This window comes from Puntigrus tetrazona, chromosome 12, assembly GCF_018831695.1.
Source record: "Puntigrus tetrazona isolate hp1 chromosome 12, ASM1883169v1, whole genome shotgun sequence".
NCBI classification, from domain to species: Eukaryota; Metazoa; Chordata; class Actinopteri; order Cypriniformes; family Cyprinidae; genus Puntigrus; species Puntigrus tetrazona.
In genome coordinates this window covers 1,824,330-1,846,503 of record NC_056710.1, presented here as the reverse complement: position 1 = coordinate 1,846,503, position 22,174 = coordinate 1,824,330, and the positions used below count along the sequence as shown (strand labels likewise).

Sequence of the window (22,174 nt, the reverse complement as noted above, 5' to 3'; positions counted from 1 at the left end):
CAGCACAGTGCAGCCCCAGACATGAGAGTCTGTCCCATTCAACCACTGCATTTCTGATTTGTTGCCTTCAATTTCCTCTGTTCTTCCTCTTCCATTCCAAACAATCACCATAGTCCTAAAGTCAGGTAAGAGGGCATGATGCTTCCGACCCTTCCCATCCTATATCCCGAGTCATTCTAAAACCATGGAACGTTGTCGTGTACCGTGCTTTGTACATTGTTTTTCATGTAATGAAGTATACACATTCTTGCTGTCTGTGGACTATGGTTTCATTTGGAATTTAGGTTTGGTGTGTGAACCTGATGTGTCAAGTTTTTCTTTTTCTTTTCAGGTTTTATTGTCATAAACATTTGAGTTGTTGTCCCCTTGAGTCCAGTTACTGTACAAATAAGTTTCTTAATGTAGCTTCCAGGGATGCATGAAGAGCCTCATCAGCCGAATCAAATTTCATCCATTTAAATCTGCAAACTCACAGTCTCACATGTACACCCTCACAAGAAACAGATTCTCCTTTGGCAGTCAGGCAGCGCCAGATTTCGCTGTGAACTGAGAACCCTCGTCATATTGATTTCTGATTGGGCACGGCACTCGCATGTTAGCTCAGTCTGCATTAATGCACCTGGCCCTACTGCAAATAGAAATGAAGTCAAGAAAATACTGCAAATAGAAATGAGTCAAGATACAATAAACAACTTCCAGATCTGTTTTAGCTTCAGCACATTTATATTTGTCCATTTGCTGGCTCCTCTTTATTATTTGCTGTTACTCTCAGATAATGTCCCATATGAATGCTAGGTTTTCATTAACTGAGTGTAATATAATATAAGAAGAATTGTAGTGTCGCACAGTATTTGTTATGTTTTTGGATATATTATATTATTGCATGTTATTTACTTCATGTGCCCATTTCCCTTTATTTTTAGATTTAGATTGCACTTAACATTATCTAAAGTTAAAGTTGATTTTTAAAACATAAATTAATTATTTTTTGGAATTTTTTGGGTTTTAGTAAATTTATATCTTTATAATGAAGATGCCTAAATTCATATTCATATTTTTGGTTGATTTTGGTAAATGTTAATTTTATCAAATCATACCCTTATAGATTCACTTTATAAAAGCGAACAAGTTTGTCTAATAATGTGTTACTAAGATTGGGGTTTAACAAAGTACCAATTGCTTAAAAAACAGTCTAGCACACATTTGTGTCTCATTCATTCAGTCATTACAAATGTTCACCAGCGTATCATTGAAGATGCTGCACATCTGTTAATTCATCTCTAGACATCTATTCTCCTGTTGTCTCTCAATGTCTGACTCATCACACCACTACAAATGTCTCTCTTCTTTGTTTTGGCTATTGTGCATCAATTTCCCTGGAAGTTGCATGTATTAATGAATGTTTTTGTTTTGTGTGTGTGTGTGTGTGTGTGTGTTTTGTGTGTATTTCACTGTCACTCCCCAGCACTGTATGGTATTAATATAAATGCCGACAGTCTGCGCTCCTTCAGTTCGGATAGGTCCAACACACTCAACCGGAGCTCCTTCACCCGTGATAGCATGATGATTGAAGAGATCCTGGCGCCGAGCAAGGATACGGTACGCCTTCTTTTTCCTTGAGTTTTCAGATTCTGTGTTGCCTTTGTGTGGTTTAGTCTTTTTGTGGTTTGATCTTTCTGGTTCATAATTTATGAATTTGAGCAATTAAAAGCACACAGGCTATAATGTTCTCTGCACCAATTCAACTCAGCATACCTGACTCTAAACCAGATACTCATTTCCTGAAGAAAAACAAGCCCATCCCCCCAAAAAAGTGTTAGCGCCATGATATTTTTAAAGCACCATGTATATAACATAAAATGTGAATACAGTAATAGTATCATTGTATATAGCTAAACATTGTAATTTAGTACATTTAATATATAATAAAATGGGATATTAAAAAAGCACAGTAAAGTTTAAATTATAATGGTGAGAAAAGTGTTTTTAAGTGCACGTAAGTGAATTTTTATTGTAATAAAATTTTAGGTATTTTTTTAAATACATACTTTTAAGTTTTGAAGTGCACATTTAATATATTTAAGAAAACATATTATTCTCGAAAGGTAACACAGATGATTGATGAGAGCCGCAGCTCAGTATGCAGATAGAACAGTGGCATAATCAATATCAATATCTGTATATTTATCTGAGTAATAAAAGGTCAAGGTGAAGTGAGATTTCTGTAACGTTTGCTAAACCAAAAGTATAAAGCACACTAAAGGCCAGAAATATAGCAAGTATGCAGTATGCACATACAGAGTATTCAAATAAAGGACATTATTTTATTACGTCACTGTTCACACAGTAAAATATATGAGGAGAGTGAAAAGTTCCCCTTTATTGTTCAGAATAGTGAAGTAATTTTGTCCATCACTTTTTATCAGTGCATTTGGAGTGATTCAGTATCTGTCTCTTCTCTTCAATGCTTCAGGGGGTCTGTAGAGAAATGCCCACCCTTGTTGACTCTCATTATAAGGTATAAAATGCATTGAGGAATTCTGCATTGTTTCTTAATCCACAACCCAATGCAGGCAAACATGAGCTTTGCTCCACGAGATGCATTTACTATTCTTTTATGCTTTGCTTTTCAGGCCAGATACTTTACTTTCTCTATCTGTTGAATTTTTATAGCTTAGCTTTTCACATTATTTTGGCTGTTTTGATCTTGCATCTGGAGGTTTCATCCATTACCTTCAACCACCTAGAAATACTTTTACTGCATGTTGTTTTTGTTTATTGTGATCAACCACAAGAAGAGGTGATAATTGTGTGGTTGAGCTGTTAACAGCAGAGTGCAGAGTCTCAGTCTCGTATGAACGGGCTGTGACAGCACTGGCCTTTTACCATGGTTCACCACAGAACCGCAGTGAATGGAAATATGAGTAGCATGTTCGGTTCTGAAAAGCTTATTTTGTGTTTCAGCACCTGGCCTTAGCAAAAGATTACAACGCAGACTCAATGAGACGCTATAGCTGGACTCCAGACACTCTGGACAACGTGAACCTGGTCTCCAGCCCAGTCCATTCAGGGTAAAGCCAACATCACCATTACTATTCTTATACTACAAACTTCTTCAAAAAGTTAATCTTGGCAAGCTTGTGAAACGAACTTTGTTTGTTCTTTAAAATTCATTACAAATTATATCTCATATCGAACAAATGTGCTACTACTTGGATTTTTGGTTGGTGAGAAAACATTACATGAGGGATCCATTTCTAGGGACCAGAATACCACAGCGAATTCGGGGTAGGGTTGGGTATTGTTTGAATTTTAGAAATTCTGATTCCAGTTATGCTTATCATTTCTGATTCTTAATAGTTCTCAGTTTTATATATCAAGTCAAACATTTAGATATCACAGAAACATATATATTTCCTGTGCCTTCTGTGGCACAGACAGCAGCAGGAGTATTAGGCTGCTAACACTTTATGACCTAAAGCAAAGGTCTTATATTCTTTTACACAAGCCTTTTCTTTCTCTACTGTTTGCATCACTTAAGACAAAACCGACTCGCATTTATAAGGATATTTTGAAATAATTTTGTGGGTATTTGTCCAGTTAAGCGCAAGAAGATGTAAAAGAGAACACAATTCAGTATTTGCACGTTATATGAGAGGTGTTTTTTATATGCTTTGGATATTTGCTGATCCAATGATTTACAGAATTGCATCTCAGTGTTTTAAAATCACATTAAAATGTGTTATGCCCACACTAAGAACAATAACTATAAAGGTAATGATATTAGCAATATATATATATATATATATATATCTTATATTAATGTAGTTTCTCTGTGACTTTATCGTTATAGTTGTGGTGTGGGCTCGATTTTTAGGCAATTTATCGTTATCTTTACAGTTATCATGCTCGGTGTGAATGGGCTTTCAGTGCTAATATGAAAGTTCTTACATTTTTTTTCCATATTCCCCATTTCCACTTGTTTCTTTGCAGCATTTCTCCCTCACCCCTTCAGTGTGACAACAGGTGACGGTTGATCATGTGATCACAGTTTTTCCTCCCTTTCTTTGTGTTGTTGCTGTTCTCAACTCAACTTCTAGGGAAACGCAGTCCAGGCCAATATATTAGTACATATTACTATTTGATACCATCTTCATAAGCCAAACAAACCAAGAGACCTACATAATGTATCAAGTTTTAGCAATAAAAGATTTACAGTTTTGTTGAATTCTGATCCTTTACCGTAAACTAATTGTGCTGTAACTGTCTTTGTTACTACAACGGCTAAATATCTGACCAACATTGTGTACCTCACTAACTTCTCACCAGGTGCATGGATTGATTCCAGATCACTTCTTCTTCTTCTAAATTTTTCTCTCTGAAATATATTTGTGAGTGTGTTTTTGTCACAGCATGGGACAACACATCTCTGAGAGCCTGTAAGATGCTGAATCCCTCTTTATCTTTTCTTATTGGATAATTTTCCTTCCAAAGGTTTTTGGTGAGCTTTATGGTGGACGCCCGCGGCGGGTCCATGCGAGGAAGTCGCCACAATGGCATGCGCATCATCATCCCGCCCCTCAAGTGCACTGCGCCAACACGTATCACATGCCGTCTGGTCAAGAGACACAAGCTGGCATCCCTGCCGCCCATGGTGGAGGGAGAGGGGTTGGCGAGCCGGCTGGTGGAGGTGGGCCCAGCGGGGGCTCAGTTTCTGGGGTAGGTTTCACCTTCTTGACTGTTTCACTCTAGCTTTTTCTTATCATTTCCATGGAAACCATCTGTGTTTGGTAGTGCGTGTCGGTGAAGTGTTTCAGCAGTGACACAGAGCGGCTTTGTCCATCGTTGTTATCATGGCCTGTTACGCGACACTGACTCAGCGATATACCGTAAAGCACCTTGACTTTACCATCTCCTTAACTCTATTTTTTACATTGGGATCGTGCGTAACGTCAATGCTCCCTAGTACATATCTTGAGGACTGCTGAAAGAGCTCCACCATTTTAGTAATAAGTGTTTTAAAATGACACATATTGGCTTTGTTCTAGAACTTAGTGAGCTGGCTACAACATATTAAGGCCAGGCACCACAGGTGAATTGAGTAATCGTTTTTATTTTTTAAATGGCCATCATCATACTTTCCCTATTGGTTAACCACAGTGCATTAAAGGGATAATTTAGCCAAAATTTTAAGATTTTATAAATCTTACGTCCAAAAAGAGTTTCTTTGTTCTACAGAGCACAAAAGAAGATATTTAAAATAATGTTTGTCTGTGGCTGCCATCAACTGATTTTCTTTTGTGCTCAGCTGAAGAAATAACTGTTTGAAACAGCTTGAGGGAAAGTAAAGGATTTTTGGGTGAAATATACCTTAAACATAAATGTTTTGAATTATGTAGGCCCTTAATTTGCATACATTTCCAGAACAGAGATAACAAGAAAAATACAAAAGTTATATAAAACCTTTACAATATAGTTAAGAATACAATAAAACTTTGTAAGATATCCAGCTCAATGCCTAAGGAAAGATATCCAGCTCAATGCCTAAGAAAAACGTCATATTGAGCCGGAACTGAATTCTAAAGATGCAAGCAGATAAAATGTTCTAAAACAAGTTTTTTTTTTTTTGCATTAGTCTAAAAGAATGTTTTGTAAACAAAATCACAATAGACCATTGCATTGAAAATTCTAATACCAAAAATAAATAGCTTTGTTTGTAGTGCCTTGCCTTAAGGTGTCCTAAAAAAGTATTATATATATATACCTATATGTTTTAGCCAAAACTTGTCCTTCTTCATGAAGAATACAGTCTCATAATCCATTGGACAAGGTTAGAGAAAATGTATTCAATAACAACAGTCCAATCTGATTAAAATCTACTGTTTTACTCATTGATTATGTGTTGATGTGTTTTATGTTTATTAGAGCACCACTCTGTTAGATTTACAGCAGGCTAACGGCAAACCCTGCTGAAATAAATTGTTAGTAGTCTCCTGTGCGCTATTTGTACATATGAGTTGTTGCCTATGAGTGTTCCAAATAACTTACTCGTGTCATTTTGGATGCATGGTAGATGCAAGAAAGCTCACAAGGTTTTGGAACAAGCTCCTGTACTTGGAACAGGGTGAGCAATGGCTCACTAAAACATTACAACGCTAGGGCTAGTCTCCCATCCTGCAGGAATGACAAGTTGTTCCTCCTTTTTGTTCCTCTAAATGCTGCATGGATTTAATTCAGTAAACTTCATCTACCTCGAAAACCCCCCCCTCTTAGCGAGGGCGAGAGCTACATTAGCCGAATTCTGCAGCTGGGGCCACGAGGAACAAAATTTTCTGGGTAGGAGTGTGTGCTTAGTGAAGTCACAGCACTTCATGTTGATTTCAACTACTACTTTTATTGACGCCATAGCTGATGTTTCCTTTGTTTCCTCCTTTACGTTCATCTACACCTTTTCCTTTTAGCTTTCAGTGAATGTACACATCGCTGAAAGTGACTCATACTGGCTGTTTGGGCTGGTTATGCAGTGCTTGGTGAGCATGAGTGTCTGCAGTCATGGCTGCTGCCTTAGCCCTGTGTTTTTACGCTAAGAGACAGTTTCATTTGGCCTTTTAGTTTTAGAGAAGGTATCAGTGTTGATTTAAGGGAAGGGTCACTCTATATTGAATATTCTGCAGTTTCTACTGTACTTGGATCAGGCCGCTTAGTGTCTAATGTGCTCTGTTTAACGCACAGCTATAGTGGGACTGAGTCTGGGGCCTTCAGGCATGAAATTTTCCATGGTACCTTCTCTGTCTACACATTAAATGTTTTCTTTCATGATTCCACATTTGTCTGATGTTACTGTTTTTATCCATTGCGTAACATGATTTAATTGCTCAATATTATAATAGGGTCTATAATGTACTGGCCAGAACAGGTCACATGTCATATGTAATAATTTTGTTAGCAAATGCATTTTTAGTAAATGCTCCAAACTGCAGAAGATGCCCATCTTAAAACAAGCAAAACTCACTTAAATAGAAAATACAGCAAGAGTTTCCTAAAGTAGAACCTGCCAGTGGGGTATGCAAAAAAAACAACAACAAATATCTCACCACAAAATAATATTAACTGATCTTAAAGGTCCCATGGCATGAAAATTTCACTTAATGAGTTTTTTAAAGATTAAATTGAGTTCCCTTAGCCTGCCTATGGTCCCCCAGTGGCTAGAAATGGCGATAGATATAAGCCGAGCCCTGGGTATCCTGCTTTATTTTCTGAATCTGGAATATTCCCTTTATGTTGAATATTCGAAACCAGATCAGACGAACTGTACACTCACTCCAAGGATGGACGATCTGACGGGATTGTTACTATGAGGTGAATCAGATCTCACATGTATAGTAAGGACAAACAGGTGTCATCTTTTTTTTCTGTCAGGCAGTAACATCGGGTTTGCGATCATATTTCTAATTTCAGGCTGTATTACGTCCATTCTGGCACCCAACATCACAAGAAAATTATATTTTAAGCTCCTTGTTTAGCTGAATCTGCGTTGTTTTGAAAGAACCCCCTCAGTCTTCCCTTTGTTTTGCATCCAGCTATAGAGCTGACATAATTGTGACGTCGTTACATTTGATTGGCCTGGTCGTGCGTCACTCAGAAAAAACAGGTCAATCAAGCAGAGATGCTCATGAATAGTAATTAGACAGGCCAAAATCGACCTGTTTTTGAGAGAGCCCCAGAGAAAGGAGCTGTAAAAACATATTGAGATGGTTTTGGTTACTTATACCACACATATATATTCTTAAAGACATCAACACCTAAAATAAAACTCCAAAAAGGTGCACGACATGGAACCTTTAAACATAGACAAAAAATCCTAAAAATGAGAAAATAAAACAATTACTGTGAAGATTACAGTTATGCAGTTAAAATGATTCACCTTGTTTTGTGCATTTACATCTTGAATAAGAAAACAAACACAGACTAATCTTAGCTTAAATAGTCTTAAAGAAATGAATAACTTGTTTTAAATTATTCTTTAAAGATTATTTTATTCCATTGGCAATTGTTTTGCTTAATTTTAGGATTGTTCTGCTCTATTTAAGTGTTTTGCTTGTTATAAAGGGGCATGTCCTTAGTCAAGCCTTATCTTGTTCTCAAACGTGTTCATCTATTATAATGTTATTTGTTACTGTTACATTGTGTTCAAGTTGAAATATCACTATTTTAGAGATTTTATTAACTATGCCATGTGAAGGTAATTGATCTTGTTAGATATTTTAATTATATAAAAACAAGAATAGGATTTTGTACATCTTTATTTTGCATCTGACTTGATTTTTGAAAGATTTAATTTCAAAGCATGAAGCAGTGACGCTTGGTAAAAAAAAAAGAAATAAAAATGTAATGCTAAAACATTAATGAATTTTTTTTTGCATCTGTCCTCTTGAGTTCAGAATAGAAACCAGTAAAGTTTACCTGTATTAATATCAGATGCATTTGCCAAGTGCCCCTCTTTTGCACTAATGTTCCATGAATGTTCGTCATCTCCATTTACTAAAGTCATCATCAGCATTTGTGTGTCTCGTCGCCTCGCATTTATTAGTCTGAGAGGTTCCACTGATAAAGGCTTGTGGTGTGTTTTCACAGCCCTGTGATTGTGGAGATCCCTCATTTTGGGTCCATGAGGGGGAAAGAGCGAGAGCTCATTATGCTCAGGAGCGAAAACGGTGAGACCTGGAAAGAGCATCATTATGACTGCAAATCTGAAGACCTCATTGAGCTCCTGAATGGCATGGATGAAGGTAAAATGATGATTGTTAAATCTGCACTGTTACTGACATTCACTACTTCAGACATGCTTCTAGTGTGTGTTGATTAGTGCTCGACGTGGTAACAATATCTAGAATGCAGGATGGCCAGTGTGTGCTATGATGCCTAGGTATTTACAAATAATACACTTTAGAGATGGCTTGTGACAAACACAAACATGTTGAGATTAAATGAACATTTGGGTTACACGTTCATTACAATCATGTAGCAACACATTAATCAGCACTGCAAGATAGTGGCATCATGATCCCAACTTTTGCATAGGCGAAAACAATACTGAATACTGAATACTGAACAATTCTGAAACTGAAAGTACCACTTTTTGTTTGCTCCTGTAAAATACATAATACAAATGCTTCCTGAAATCAAACCTACATAATATCTGTGTACTCTACAGAGCTTGACAGCACAGCAGATCTGGAGAAAAAGCGCATCTGCCGGATCATCACAAAGGATTTCCCACAATACTTTGCGGTGGTATCACGGATCAAACAGGAGAGTAATCAGATGGGTCCAGATGGAGGGGTCCTGTCCAGCATGACAGTACCTCTGGTCCAGGCCTCATTTCCTGAGGGTGCGCTCACCAAGAAGATCAGAGTTGGACTGCAGGTAGACAACTGTCCAAATAACTAAAAACTCCTATATATATATATATATATATATATATATATATATATATATATATATATATATATATATATATATACACACAGAGGTCTGGCATGAAACTCTTGATGGCACAGTCTGACAGCTCTAATTCAATCTGACATAATTAAGTCATTATCACATGGCATAGCTAATTGGTTCTCTCCTGTATATATAGCCAATGAGGAACAATGAGCAACATTTCTATATTTGGCTAGCTCTTTAATTAGCATTAGCTCCACCTGTATAGATCTGCTATGGGGTGACCATGTATGCTATAGGGCTTGTTTATGTATGTTATATGTGCAGGAGCAGTATTCTTATATGCTCACAACAGCGTTTTGTGGATGCTGTTAACATCCATGGAACCTTACCAGTCCAAAAACATCTTTAGGACTGAACCTATTTGGGATTTTTTGAGAAAGCATGATTTTCACATTTGCTGATGTTAGCGGTCAGAAATTGCAAACTTTAAAGGAATATTTCATGGTTTTTGGAAATAGGCTCATTCTCCAACTCCCCCTGTCTACAGAAAAGTAATGTTTTAATGTTTTGATCATTTTTGAACATGATGCTACTGGTCTAATTGGATTCAAGCTATGCTAAGCTATGCTAAAAGTGCTATCAGACCAGAGATCGGCTGAATGGACTAAAAAAATGTTAAAACTCAAGTTATTAACTCTGGGGGAGTTGGAGAACTAGCCTATTTCTAAAAAAAGTGGAGTGTTCCTTTCATAAAGCACACTGTGTGAATGTTTCACTTCACCACAAATTATCTTGCTTTTTTTTAACAGGCCCAGCCTGTTCCAGATGAAGCTGTGAAGAAGATCATAGGAAATCGTGCCACCTTCAGCCCTATAGTTACAGTGGAGCCTCGCAGAAGAAAGTTCCATAAGCCCATTACCATGACCATACCTGTGCCTCCGCTGTCTGGAGAGGGTGTGGTGAATGGCTACAAAGGAGACCCAACACCAAGCCTGCGCCTGCTCTGCAGCATAACTGGTAGGATTGACTTGTAGAGAATAACAATGTATAACAGAAAATAATTTTATAGTATAGTTTGCAATTATCAATCTATTGCTCTACTGCTAATAATAAGGCTTGATAACAACTAACAACAACAAAAATGATAACTGAATGGATATCTTTATTAGCACCCAAGCCAACACGCAATATTGTTCACACAGCAGTTATGTCATGAGTAATGTTATGAGCTCTTTAAAGGTGGATTCTGATTGGTTGTCATAGAATAAAAGTTAATCTTTTTTTTATTATTTTAATTGTCCATAAAAAGAAATGTTTAGATGCTGTATTTAATGTAATCTAAGCAGTTATTTCAATTAGATTGTGTAATATAAAGATTTTAAAACAAAAAGTAAATGAAGCATCTGATTTTAGCTTTGTGGAAATATGCTACATAAAACATAAACTGAAACAACAAATCTATGGACGTTCAGCAAGTACCTCTCTGTTTGATCTCTATTTGATCACTTAGATTTTCTTAGATTTAAGAAAATGTAAAAATCATTTTAATAATGCATCTTGTGACAGGTGGCACATCGCCGGCTCAGTGGGAGGACATCACTGGCACTACACCTCTCACCTTTATGAATGACTGTGTGTCCTTCACCACAAATGTGTCTGCCAGGTACAAGAACAACTAGGAACTTCTCTCTCATAAAATCCTCTTACCTGCCAATTATAAACCAATTATCTCAGTATCAGTATAGTATAGAAAATATCAAGGCGTATTATCAACATTTCACATGTTCAGCTTTGTGACTGTTAAATTCATGTCCAGGTTTTGGCTTGCCGACTGCCATCAGACCCCAGAGACCGTAGGTTTGGCCACCCAGCTCTACAGAGAGCTCATCTGTGTGCCCTACATGGCCAAGTTTGTTGTTTTTGCTAAAATGAATGACCCTGTGGAGTCTAGCCTGCGGTGCTTCTGTATGACAGATGATAAAGTAGACAAAACCTTGGAACAGCAGGAAAACTTCGAAGAGGTGGCCAGAAGCAAAGATATTGAGGTGCATTATCTATTGTATCTATTTTTAAATGTTGCTATTGTCACTAGATTCTGATGTACTGTATAACATGCCGTTTTAATTATATATTTTGTGAGACAGTACTTTGCACATTAACATTTTTATAAAATGCAGTTTGCATGACATGGCTGTCTGTTTTAAAGGTGCTGGAAGGGAAGCCTATCTATGTGGACTGCTACGGCAATTTGGCCCCTCTGACCAAAGCCGGACAGCAGCTGGTTTTTAACTTCTATTCTTTCAAAGAAAACAGACTGCCGTTCTGTGTGAAGGTAGATCTTTTTTGTTCCCAGCGTTTTACACACATTAGTAATACATTCTGCCTGCCAAATTGTCTAGTTATCAAACATTAGCATACACTTCTGTTAGACCCCCGAGATGACAATGAGAAACACCTAGCTCTCTGCATGTTGTGATTTTTCGCTTTAGCATTCTTGTGTATTTTCCAGCTGAAAGCGTGCACTTGTTTCATCAGATAGGCTGCTTCTCTACAAACTACTATCCAGCAGACTCTGGGCATGTCAGACCTAAGATCTAATCCGTTAGTAGTAACATTTGTTTGTCATCTGCAGGTTAGAGACAGCAGCCAAGAGCCATGTGGCCGCTTGTCCTTCCTCAGAGAGGCCAAAACTTCCAAGGGTCTCACTCAGACTGCTATCTGTAATTTAAACATCACACTGCCAGGACTCAAGAAGGTAAGGCTGAACTCTGATCATCTGCGTCATATCATGCCATCTTCATACTCAGGAAAGATAGAGCAGTGTTCCTAGTCATTAAGGGTCAAACCTGGCTCAAACTGCCTGAGTGTGTCTTTTATCTGTTTCAAGCTTTTTTCAAGTTGTTTGTTGTTGTGGCTGACCCAAATCACACTTTTGATTTGGATCTCGCTTTGGCTGAAGGTGCACAGGCTTGTGCTTATTTCAACAGCTTCTGTGGTTGCGGCTCTGTGCTTTGTTTTTCTTTTTAATTTTTACCCCTTTGTTTTCCGTCACTGTGGCTTTGCGGTTACTTTTTACTTGGTGTGCTCTCAATCGCCTTTTTCACATCCTGATGTTTCTTTCCCCCTGCTCTTCATTACGTTATCCCCTCTGTTTCTGCAATGCATCTTGGGAACCAAAAGGATGTGGATTCAGATCCTGAGGAAGAGGTAATAGTGCTGTCCCCTCATTTCCATGTGGTGTGCTAGTTGCTTTAGCTCTGGATTATTTGTTCGTTTAAGACGGCTTTAACTTGGGTACACATATGGTACATATACTGCATGCTGCTGCAATTTTCTGCGAGCTGATTTTGTTTTTTTACTCATCCATGCACCAAGTACTTTTCCCAACACTGTCAAGACTCACATAATAAAGCATATCAAACTAGATTGTAATTATTAAAAACTAATATTTTTTACATTGCGTAATAAAGTACTGGTAATCTGCGTCTAGGATCTCACTGACCCAGTTGATCGTAGTTATTCTTTTTGTTTCATGGCCTTTAGAATGAATTAAAGGAAATCAATGTAGCATTGATTTCCTTTCATGTGAAAAGGGACTATATAGGCCAACCCGATGTAAAGTACAGTAATATAAAGAAAATGATAAAAACCTTCCAAATCAGTGTTCCAATATTATAGTCATAATGCTTTTTTAAAAGGAAAGAACAGTAAGAGAGTTACTTAAACTTTAAGCAGGGTTTGATTATGAGAAAACTGATAGGATTCTTTTTGTTGTTGTTACAGACTGAAAAGCCAGAACGACGTCATACCTTTGCATCTCTAGCCTTACGTAAGCGCTACAGCTATCTGACCGAGCCTGGAACGAGTGAGTGTGATGTTTTCACTAATATATGAAGTATTATATTGAGAACCAAATTCTTGGGAGTGATTAAAGCTAACATGTTACTTACTGTGACCATCTATGATATATTAACTGGCATAAACATTGTTTTATCTGCACATTCTTACCATACATGAACAGAGTCCACATGCTTGTTTTTTTTCTTTGTTTTTGTTTTTTGTAAAGTTTAGTTTGCATGTAAAGTTTGGTATTTCAGTTGGTGTGCCGTGCTTGCCCTGTGCTTATGAGATGTTATTTACTCTATTAGTTCATTTTTACCCACACTAGCAAGAATAATATTTTGTAACTTTCATAACATTTTACTTTGAGTGACTTGCAAAACTTTATGCACTATTGCAGTGGTTTTCAAACCTGTCCTGGATGCACATTATGTATGTGCATCCAGGACAGGTCTGAAAACCGCTGCACTATGGCATCAAAGGTTTTTTTTAAATTCCTGTTTACAACCAGTCTTGCTCCTTTTGGCTTTGTGATTGTGCATAATTATTTAATGCATTTTTGAAGGAAATGCATGAAGACTCACAGGTAGATTCTCTCGGGTGCTTTCACAGTTTGCACTGAATTGCCTGTCACTAAGGTTACTCAGATCTGCATGATGTGAGCGATATTATGATATTATTAAAATTGTAGTTATTTAGCCTGCATTTGTCATAATATGTTTTGCTCTAGCATAGGAACAAGGATGCTTTTTGTTTTGGAGTCTTCTGTTTTGTCAAAATACATAAATTTGGGAAGGATCTGTATTTTTTTTCGAAACCAAACAGATAAAAGGCACTGTAGCAAATGAAGGTAGACAGTCACAGGAAAATTTAGCACATCAAAAGTCAAAAGTGAAATTGTTTTACTCTGGTCCTGTGCATTTGTCTTGCCATTTTATGTTTTGTGGTTCATGATTTTTGTCATACTTTTGTGTGTGCGCTTTGTTCATTTTTGTTTCGTGAACCCTTTGTGGGCCATGAATCTCTTTGGATCGTCTTTATTTTGGCATCATCCTCATCTTCAGTTCCATTTCACATCATAAAACTGCTGCTCTACTCCTTATAAGACAATCACCACTGACCAATTTTTTCCTTCTGGTCTCTCTGTTTTTCCACCATTTTTTGTTGACTTTATGTTGGATTTTCATTTGTCCGTTTAAAGAAACAGTTGAACGAAGTACAACAAGAACACTGCCTGCTGGTTACGCTCACAAACCTGTCTTTTCAACAAGATCTTACCAGGCATGGTCGACTGCTCCTATTACCGTCCCTGGGCAAACAAAATGTGGACTGGGTTCCCTCTCCAGTTCACCTTCCAACACGCCATCTGCTTCGCCACTAAAGTCTGTGTGGTCCATTTCCTCTGCTTCTCCAATCAAGTCCACCCTAGGAACATCGAATGCTTCTCCTGCAAAATCAGTTAGCGATGTAGCATCACCCATTAGAACATACAGATCTATGTCATCTCCAATAAAGACTGTGGTTCAACAACCCCAAAACCAAATTTCTTCCAGTCTCCTGTCTTCGCCAGGTAAAACTGGCACAGATCCAGTGTCCATTAAGGGGCTCGCTGCTTCATTGTCCTCAAGATCTAACTTGATTTCATCACCTGGATCCATGCTAGACAGAACTTTCACCACAGTGACTCAATCAGATTCTATAAAGTCAACCGCGAATACATACACATCTTTATCATTTAAATCTACCCTGGCCCCCACAAGCATAGCAGCCTCCTCTCCCTCTCGAAACATAACAAGCTTGTCCTCTATTAAAACAACCACAGATGCAGCTAGGGGTACAATTCTGTCATCGCTTTCTTCATCAGCTAAGCCTACAATATCCAGTAATGAAACAGTCCTGTTAAACGGATCCATTTCACCGATAAAATACCCCTCATCCTCCTCTGCATCTTCTCGTCTGTTTACAGGAGGGGCTTACAGCTTACATGAACGGATACAGGCCACGACGCAAGCAGCTACGGCTAGTGTTGGTGCAGCCTTCAGTGAAGCTGAGAAAACACTTACTGCTGGCTCAGCGTCAAATTATAATGCTCTAAAATCTGTATCTTCACCTTTAAGAACAAATTTACCAAGTTCTGTTTACGATACCCTTAGATCACCAGCCACTACCACCACATCAATATCATCCATTTCCATGTCCGTTCCAGTATTTTCCGTGGTCAATGTGCTCCCTGAACCCCAGGCGAAGAAACTCTCTGACAAAATAACAATCACGCCTCAGACACACACCCAAGCACAGCCCTCAACATCTCGAATTAAACCCTCAAAGCCCTCGCTTTTTATTTCTCCAACAGTCCTCAAAGCTGCTGCCGCACCCACACTGACGTCAAGTCAAGAGATTCTTATGGATGTGGCAGATATGAAGGAAGATCTGATAAGAATGACTGCAATCTTACAAACTGACACGTCAGCCGCAGCCAAAAGCTTTCACTCGCATGTTTCTAAAGAGCCCAGAATAGAGGATGAAGAACCTTTCAGTTTGGTTGAGAAAGTTAAGGAGGACCTTGTCAAAGTTAGTGAAATTCTCACCAAAGATGTCCTGAGTGAAGCCAAAAACTCAAGTAAAGACAGGGCCTCAGAAGATGAATGGGAAGAGTTCTCTAAAGATGAAATTGAGGAGGCACGACAGAGTACCCTGCGTTCCCTGCCAACATTTGAACCAACCCTTCCTGTCGGGCCACAGTCAGTGCCAGACAAAGATCTTAATTTTGCTAAAGTGGTTGATTACTTAATGAATGATCTTGGTGCCAGTTCCCTTTCAAAAATAGCTGATGTAAAGAGCAGGTATGATGAAATAAAGAAGGAAGGGGAGGAAAAACAAAAGCGTACTATGAAACCAGAGCACAAGCTCAAAATGCCACCCACAGGTATGCGGACCTCTCCCTCAGAGAAAGACTTGAGTAAGTTAGCGGAATCTTATAGTGGCACAGATGCTATCCTGGAATCTCCTGATGACTTTTCCCATGAACAAGATAAGAGTCCTCTCTCAGATAGCGGTTTTGAAACCAGAAGTGAAAAGACCCCATCAGCTCCTCAAAGTGCAGAGAGCACAGGGCCCAAACCCCCCTTCACAGACGTGCCTATTCCCCCTGTCATAACAGAAACCAGAACTGAGGTTGTTCACGTCATTAGGAGCTACGAACATCCTGAGGAGGTCTGTGAGCCACTAATGGATGAGGCAGCAGCTTTGAAGCCTCCGGTTGAGCCTGAGCCAGCAGTTAGCTCGATCAAAGATAAGGTAAAAGCCTTGCAGATGAAAGCCAGCTCTGAGGAACTGGCCTGCGTCAAAGAAGAAACTCATATCACCACTACAACTCGAATGGTCTACCACAAACCTCAACTGAAAGATGCTGAAGAAACAATGTCAGTCCGAGACATAATGAAAGCTTTTCAGTCTGGAAGAGACCCTTCCAAAGAATTTGCTGGTTTATTTGAGCATAAAGCTGGCCAAGATGGCATTAAAGGAGATGAATTGTCGCCACGGTTCCTCGAAAAGGATAAAAAACCCAAAGTTGAGAGAATAATTGAGGTGCACATAGAAAAGGGCAACACATCTGACCCAACAGAAGTTATAATCAGAGAGACCAAAAAGCATCCAGAGTTTATATGCAGGAGTGACCGAGGTCTCAAGGAGCTTGTTGAAAGGGTTGATGGTGATTATGAGGTTCTTCAAGATGAGGAGGAACTTACTGCTGAAGAATCACTGCCATCCTTCTTAGACGCATCCAGAGTCAATACACCTGTTTCTCAAGAGGAAGAGTCTCGTCCCAGTTCAGCTCAGCTTATTGCAGATGAATCATATAAAGCTTTAAAACTTCTAAGCCAGCATTCTATTGAGTATCATGATGACGAGTTATCTGAGTTGAGAGGGGAGTCATACAGGTTTGCTGAGAAAATGTTGCTCTCAGAAAAATTAGACATATCACATTCTGATACTGAGGACTCAGTGGCAGACCAGGCACATAGCATAGCCACTGAGGTACATGGGGCAGAAAGCGTATATGGAGAAAAAGTAGCTGGCCCCAGGAAGGAGTCCAAATTAAAGTCAGCAAGGGATGCATCAGACAAATCAGGTAAATATCCCCCACAAGATGAGCAATATGACAAAGTTACAGTATTGCATTATACCACAGAACCCGGTAGCCCTAAACATGCAGTGTGGATGAGATTTACTCAGGACAGGCAGGACAGGAACAGAGAGAAACTCATATATGAAGATAGAGTAGATCGGACCATTAAGGAGGCAGAGGAGAAACTGAGTGAGGTTTCACAGTTTTTTAGGGACAAAACTGAAAAGTTAAATGATGAGCTCAAGTCCCCCGAGAAAAAGAAACCAACCAGATTATCACGAGAGACACGTTCAGGGCCAAGCTCAACATGCAGCAGCCCTGAGAAAAAGCAAAAGACTGCAGCTGAGGAATGGGACAAAGGCAGACAGAAGATGTTTGGCAGCACAAGCGAAAAGAAAAGTGCAAGTCTGCCAAACAGTCCCGAGAGGCATATGCTGTCACAGTTCAGTGAGGACAAGCCAAAACAGCACGAAGATCCTAAGCAGGCAAAGTCAGGTGATACAGGCCCCCCAGTCCCAGTTAAGACTTATAGAGTGAGTTCTGTTCGACAAAAGTTTGAAATAGAAGCACAGAAACAGGATCAGAATTTGCCTCTAACACAGTCAAAACAACCAGTTAAAAAATTACCAGAAAGTAAATTGCCAGTGTATCAGTTTTATACTGGTTCAAAACCCTCGAAAGCTGACTCCACAGATGAAGGACACCCACCTCATAAAAAACTAACAGAAACTGATAAAACTAAAGTAACCCCTCACAGTAGCAGTAGTACTATTGTCTCAAAGCAGTCGGGTGAAAAATGTGAAAAATTTAACACGTCAGATACTGTTAAAAGAGCCTCACATTTTGAGAAAATGAAAGATCGACAGTTTTATAAAACTCAGGAGAGCTTTAATAAAGTTGACTCTCAAGATTTGAAGGATGGAAATATTGCAGACAGGCATAGTACACTTAATGATATTAAAGAGCAGCAGTATCTAAAGAGTGACACTTTGTCTAAGGATAACAATATAAATAGGAATGACTTTCAGATAAAGACCCTTAAGAAAAAGGCAGAATCTCATATTCCTGTGAGAACATCACCTGGTTCCCCAGACAATAATCAGTCAAAGAAGGCAAATCAAGACACATTAACTAAAATATCTGAAAAGAGCCCATCGCACATAACTACCCTGTCTAAACCGAGAGTTCAGGGCCGTTCAGAGTTACAGAGAGAGGAAACCACAACAAAGAGGTCTGAAGAAGTCTCTACTGAAAGTAGAACAACAAGTGGTCTAAGTGACAGTAGTTCGGTTGAAAAAATATCCACTATTACAACAAGAGAAAGTTTCAAAGGGCTTAAAACTTTACCAGTCTATGTAAGTGTTCAAGTAGGGAAACAGTCTGACAAAGATATGGGAGGAGGAGGAGGAACCAATGGAACATTCAAAAAGATGGTTAGCTCAGAAAGTCGAACAATTTATGCAGTTAAACAGAAACAGCCCACATCTCCTCAAGGCAGCCCAGATGATGACACTTTAGAACAGTTCTCCTTTATCGATAGCTCTGGCAAAAGTCCTATGACTCCAGAAACACCAAGCTCAGAAGAAGTCAGCTATGATCTCACCTCGAGAACCCCTGATCCATTTGTTGCATTTATGCCAGGTATTGCAAGCCCAATAGCTGAGGTTTCAGAGGAGTCTGAAGATAGTGAACAAGACAGAGCTATTCATTTAAAAGAATCTGGACCAGAAAAAGAAGCCAACAATAAGCATGAAACTGGCCAGGAGACAAAAGACAAAAGAGTTGCATATATAGAGTTCCCTCCTCCACCACCCTTGGATTCTGATTCCTCACAGCCTGAGAAAAAAGGGTCGACTCCTTCCTCAGAGGCTGAGACTGAATTGATGGAAGTAAATCTCCAAGAGGAGCATGATAAACATCTTCTTGCCGAACCTATAATAAGAGTCCAGCCTCCATCTCCTGTGCCCCCAGGAGCTAATGATAGTGATTCAAGTGAGGAGGAGGAATCTATCTTTAAACCTATTCCGATCAAGAAATATACCTTTAAGATTGATGAGGACAAAGATTTGAAGAAAAGCCCATCCAAAACTCCTGACAAGAATGGGAATGATAAAGAACAAGGGACAAATGGTAACGGAAAAGCAGAAGATTATGATTATGAACAAAATGGCAATGATCAGTCCATCACAGATTGCTCAATAGCGACAACTGCAGAGTTCTCTCATGACACTGATGCCACTGAGATTGACTCTCTTGATGGATATGAACTTCAAGATGAGGATGACGGCTTAAGTGAACCCATCGCCAAACCATTTGGATTTCCCAATGAAAACAGAAAGGATCTTTGGGCATCAGATAATATGTCTAGACCAAGTGATCGTTGTCAAAGTAAACTTGAAGTAATTCATGAAGAATCACCAGCTGAGGATTACAAAAAGACCAAAGCTAAGACTGATCCCTCAGTCAAAAGAAATGGAAAGGACAGTGAAAAGGATGAGAAACAATCTGATCAAGGATTGTCAGACACTTACTTTAGTTACAAACTAGATGAGGAGTTTAATACTCCTTTTAAAACTGTTGCAACAAAAGGCTTTGATCCTTGGTCAAGCAAAGGAGGAGAAGATGAAGTTGTGGATGCTAGAATTAAAGATGATGAGCCAAAGCCATTTGGGCTAGCAGTAGATGACAAGTCTACAGCAACAACCCCTGACACAACTCCTGCAAGAACCCCAACTGATGAAAGCACACCAACTAGCGAGCCAAACCCTTTCCCCTTCCACGAAGGGAAGATGTTTGAGATGACCCGCAGTGGTGCGATTGACATGAGCAAGCGGGATTTTGTTGAAGAGAGGCTGCAATTTTTTCAGATCGGTGAGCATACATTAGGAGGGAGGATAGGGGATGGGGTCAGAAAACCAAATGTAGGCACTTCAAATCCACAGATAGTTGAAAGAGCACAAGTTAAAATGGAAGACAACACGGTTATATCATACAATATCATTCAGATATGCACTGAGCACTCTGACACATCTCATGACATGGAGCCTCCCCCTTATTCAGAAGTCAGTTCTTTATGTTCGTCTTTTAAGGTAGGACTCAAATCTTCCAACACTGAGAGGAGAGATTTTGTTTGTGTAGACTGGGATAGTTCTCAAGGTCAAACACCAGAGACTGCACATCAAGTAGGACCAGACACCTATAGAACAAGCAAGTACAATCAGAGGACAGACTCATCGAGGACAGAGCCACAAACATACCTCCAGAAAACTTCCAGTAATTCCAGAAACTGCAGTAATAATGCTAATCTTGAGGCCTTAAATGCTGGAACACGCTGCTTGCTACAAAGCAGCATACAAACCGAACAGCTGTTAATATCTGATCTTTGCTCATTACAAGTAATAAACCCATGTGAAGATACAGTCAGAAAGGACACTGGTACTTTCAGGGATGGTGTAATCTCCAAATGCAAAGACATTACGAGAAAGCCAGCAAAGTCTAGGTTGCCAGTGAGAGCACCTCATCTACCACTGGCTTGTAAAAAAGATCTAATATCTTCAAGACCAGTTCAGAAGATTAGACCAGTATCCAGGAATCGATTAGATCCATTTTCAGATGTGAAGCCTAGATCTAGAATCCCAATGATGAGGTTCAAAAATGTTAGTTCCTCACCAATTGGGAAATGTAGGACCACAATAGCCAAACAGAAAGGTAAAGTGCAACCAACCAAAATGATAATTACCAACAAAAGATCAAAACCCAGTCTAGTGAGTAGATCAGGTAGTAAATGTGAACAGGAGCCCTTATGTGAGGTTGGCAAAAGGTCCAGTTGTTCAAAACCTAATAGTGCAGTAAAGCTTTTGGACTGCCATTCCAGTGAAGAGAAAAAGATGCAGGCATATGATAAGGATGAAGAAAGCAGCACATCAAGGAACACATCTTTATCAGAAGCGTCGCAACCCTCCAGTACATCCAGGTCTGCTAGAGACGTGAGATCACAGGTTGAGCAGTCCGGCAGAGACAGGAGGAGAAGGAGTAGGAGGACTGATGGAGGTGAAGGCAGTCAGGGTGCTGGGCCTCAAGTGGCCACCGGCGTGGAGATCAAGCCTAGTTTGTAAAACTTTACACTTGTATGATCTTAGTTGCATGAGCCGTTGTGATTGCCTGTGGTGTGACCTGACTGTAGATGTCATCTTTGTCATTTGTCATTTTCTCTCTCTTTGTGTACTTGTGTGCTGGTCTCTAAACCTGTTTTCAGATCTCTCTCTATGGATAGTCAGTTTTACTGTAGCATGCCAGTGTGAGTGGGTTGCTGGCCGTTTTTATTGGTTCCTAGTTTTGTGTAAGGTGCTAAGGAAGCCTGTCGATCTCGTGAGCCCACGCAGACACACAGTCCTAGCACAGCACCAAAGATGCCGCATGTTTAGTTTCATTTGATACTGTGAATTCACATTTGAACTTCTGCTGTAGAAGTAGAGACATTTGAATCGTGTCGTTTTTGTGATTTATTTGTTGTGTTTCTGGTAAGAGCATACAGTCAGAGGGTTTAAACATGTCCAATTAGATTGATTAGATGCATAATTTACAAATCTAATCTCTAACCACTAACAAGTTAACTGACCATATCAAAATATTTTTGCAACTCTTTTCTGATCAATCTCCCCTCATCAGTTATTTGGATATGGACTGGTTTTGTCATGGATAAAATGCAAAAATATCCCCTAAACTTTGAATTACCTTGGCTTGATCAGAAAAGGGTTT

General features: G+C 39.2%; 1 protein-coding gene across 2 annotated transcripts in view; it reads left to right on the top strand.

The window, feature by feature from the left end:
• ank3b (ankyrin 3b) overlaps nucleotides 1-22,174 on the top strand; it is a 133,256-nt gene that overhangs the window by 100,835 nt on the left and 10,247 nt on the right. The window contains exons 27-41 of one of the 2 annotated variants that reach the window (XM_043253621.1): nucleotides 114-125; nucleotides 1,497-1,599; nucleotides 2,474-2,518; nucleotides 2,965-3,071; nucleotides 4,495-4,719; nucleotides 8,635-8,789; nucleotides 9,215-9,426; nucleotides 10,257-10,464; nucleotides 11,014-11,110; nucleotides 11,264-11,492; nucleotides 11,654-11,779; nucleotides 12,080-12,202; nucleotides 12,628-12,654; nucleotides 13,231-13,312; nucleotides 14,489-20,287. In XM_043253621.1, coding sequence (XP_043109556.1) covers nucleotides 114-125; nucleotides 1,497-1,599; nucleotides 2,474-2,518; nucleotides 2,965-3,071; nucleotides 4,495-4,719; nucleotides 8,635-8,789; nucleotides 9,215-9,426; nucleotides 10,257-10,464; nucleotides 11,014-11,110; nucleotides 11,264-11,492; nucleotides 11,654-11,779; nucleotides 12,080-12,202; nucleotides 12,628-12,654; nucleotides 13,231-13,312; nucleotides 14,489-20,287 — 7,550 coding nt within the window. The remainder of the gene's footprint in view (nucleotides 1-113; nucleotides 126-1,496; nucleotides 1,600-2,473; nucleotides 2,519-2,964; nucleotides 3,072-4,494; nucleotides 4,720-8,634; nucleotides 8,790-9,214; nucleotides 9,427-10,256; nucleotides 10,465-11,013; nucleotides 11,111-11,263; nucleotides 11,493-11,653; nucleotides 11,780-12,079; nucleotides 12,203-12,627; nucleotides 12,655-13,230; nucleotides 13,313-14,488; nucleotides 20,288-22,174) is intronic. The other variant, XM_043253622.1, reaches the window with a different exon arrangement.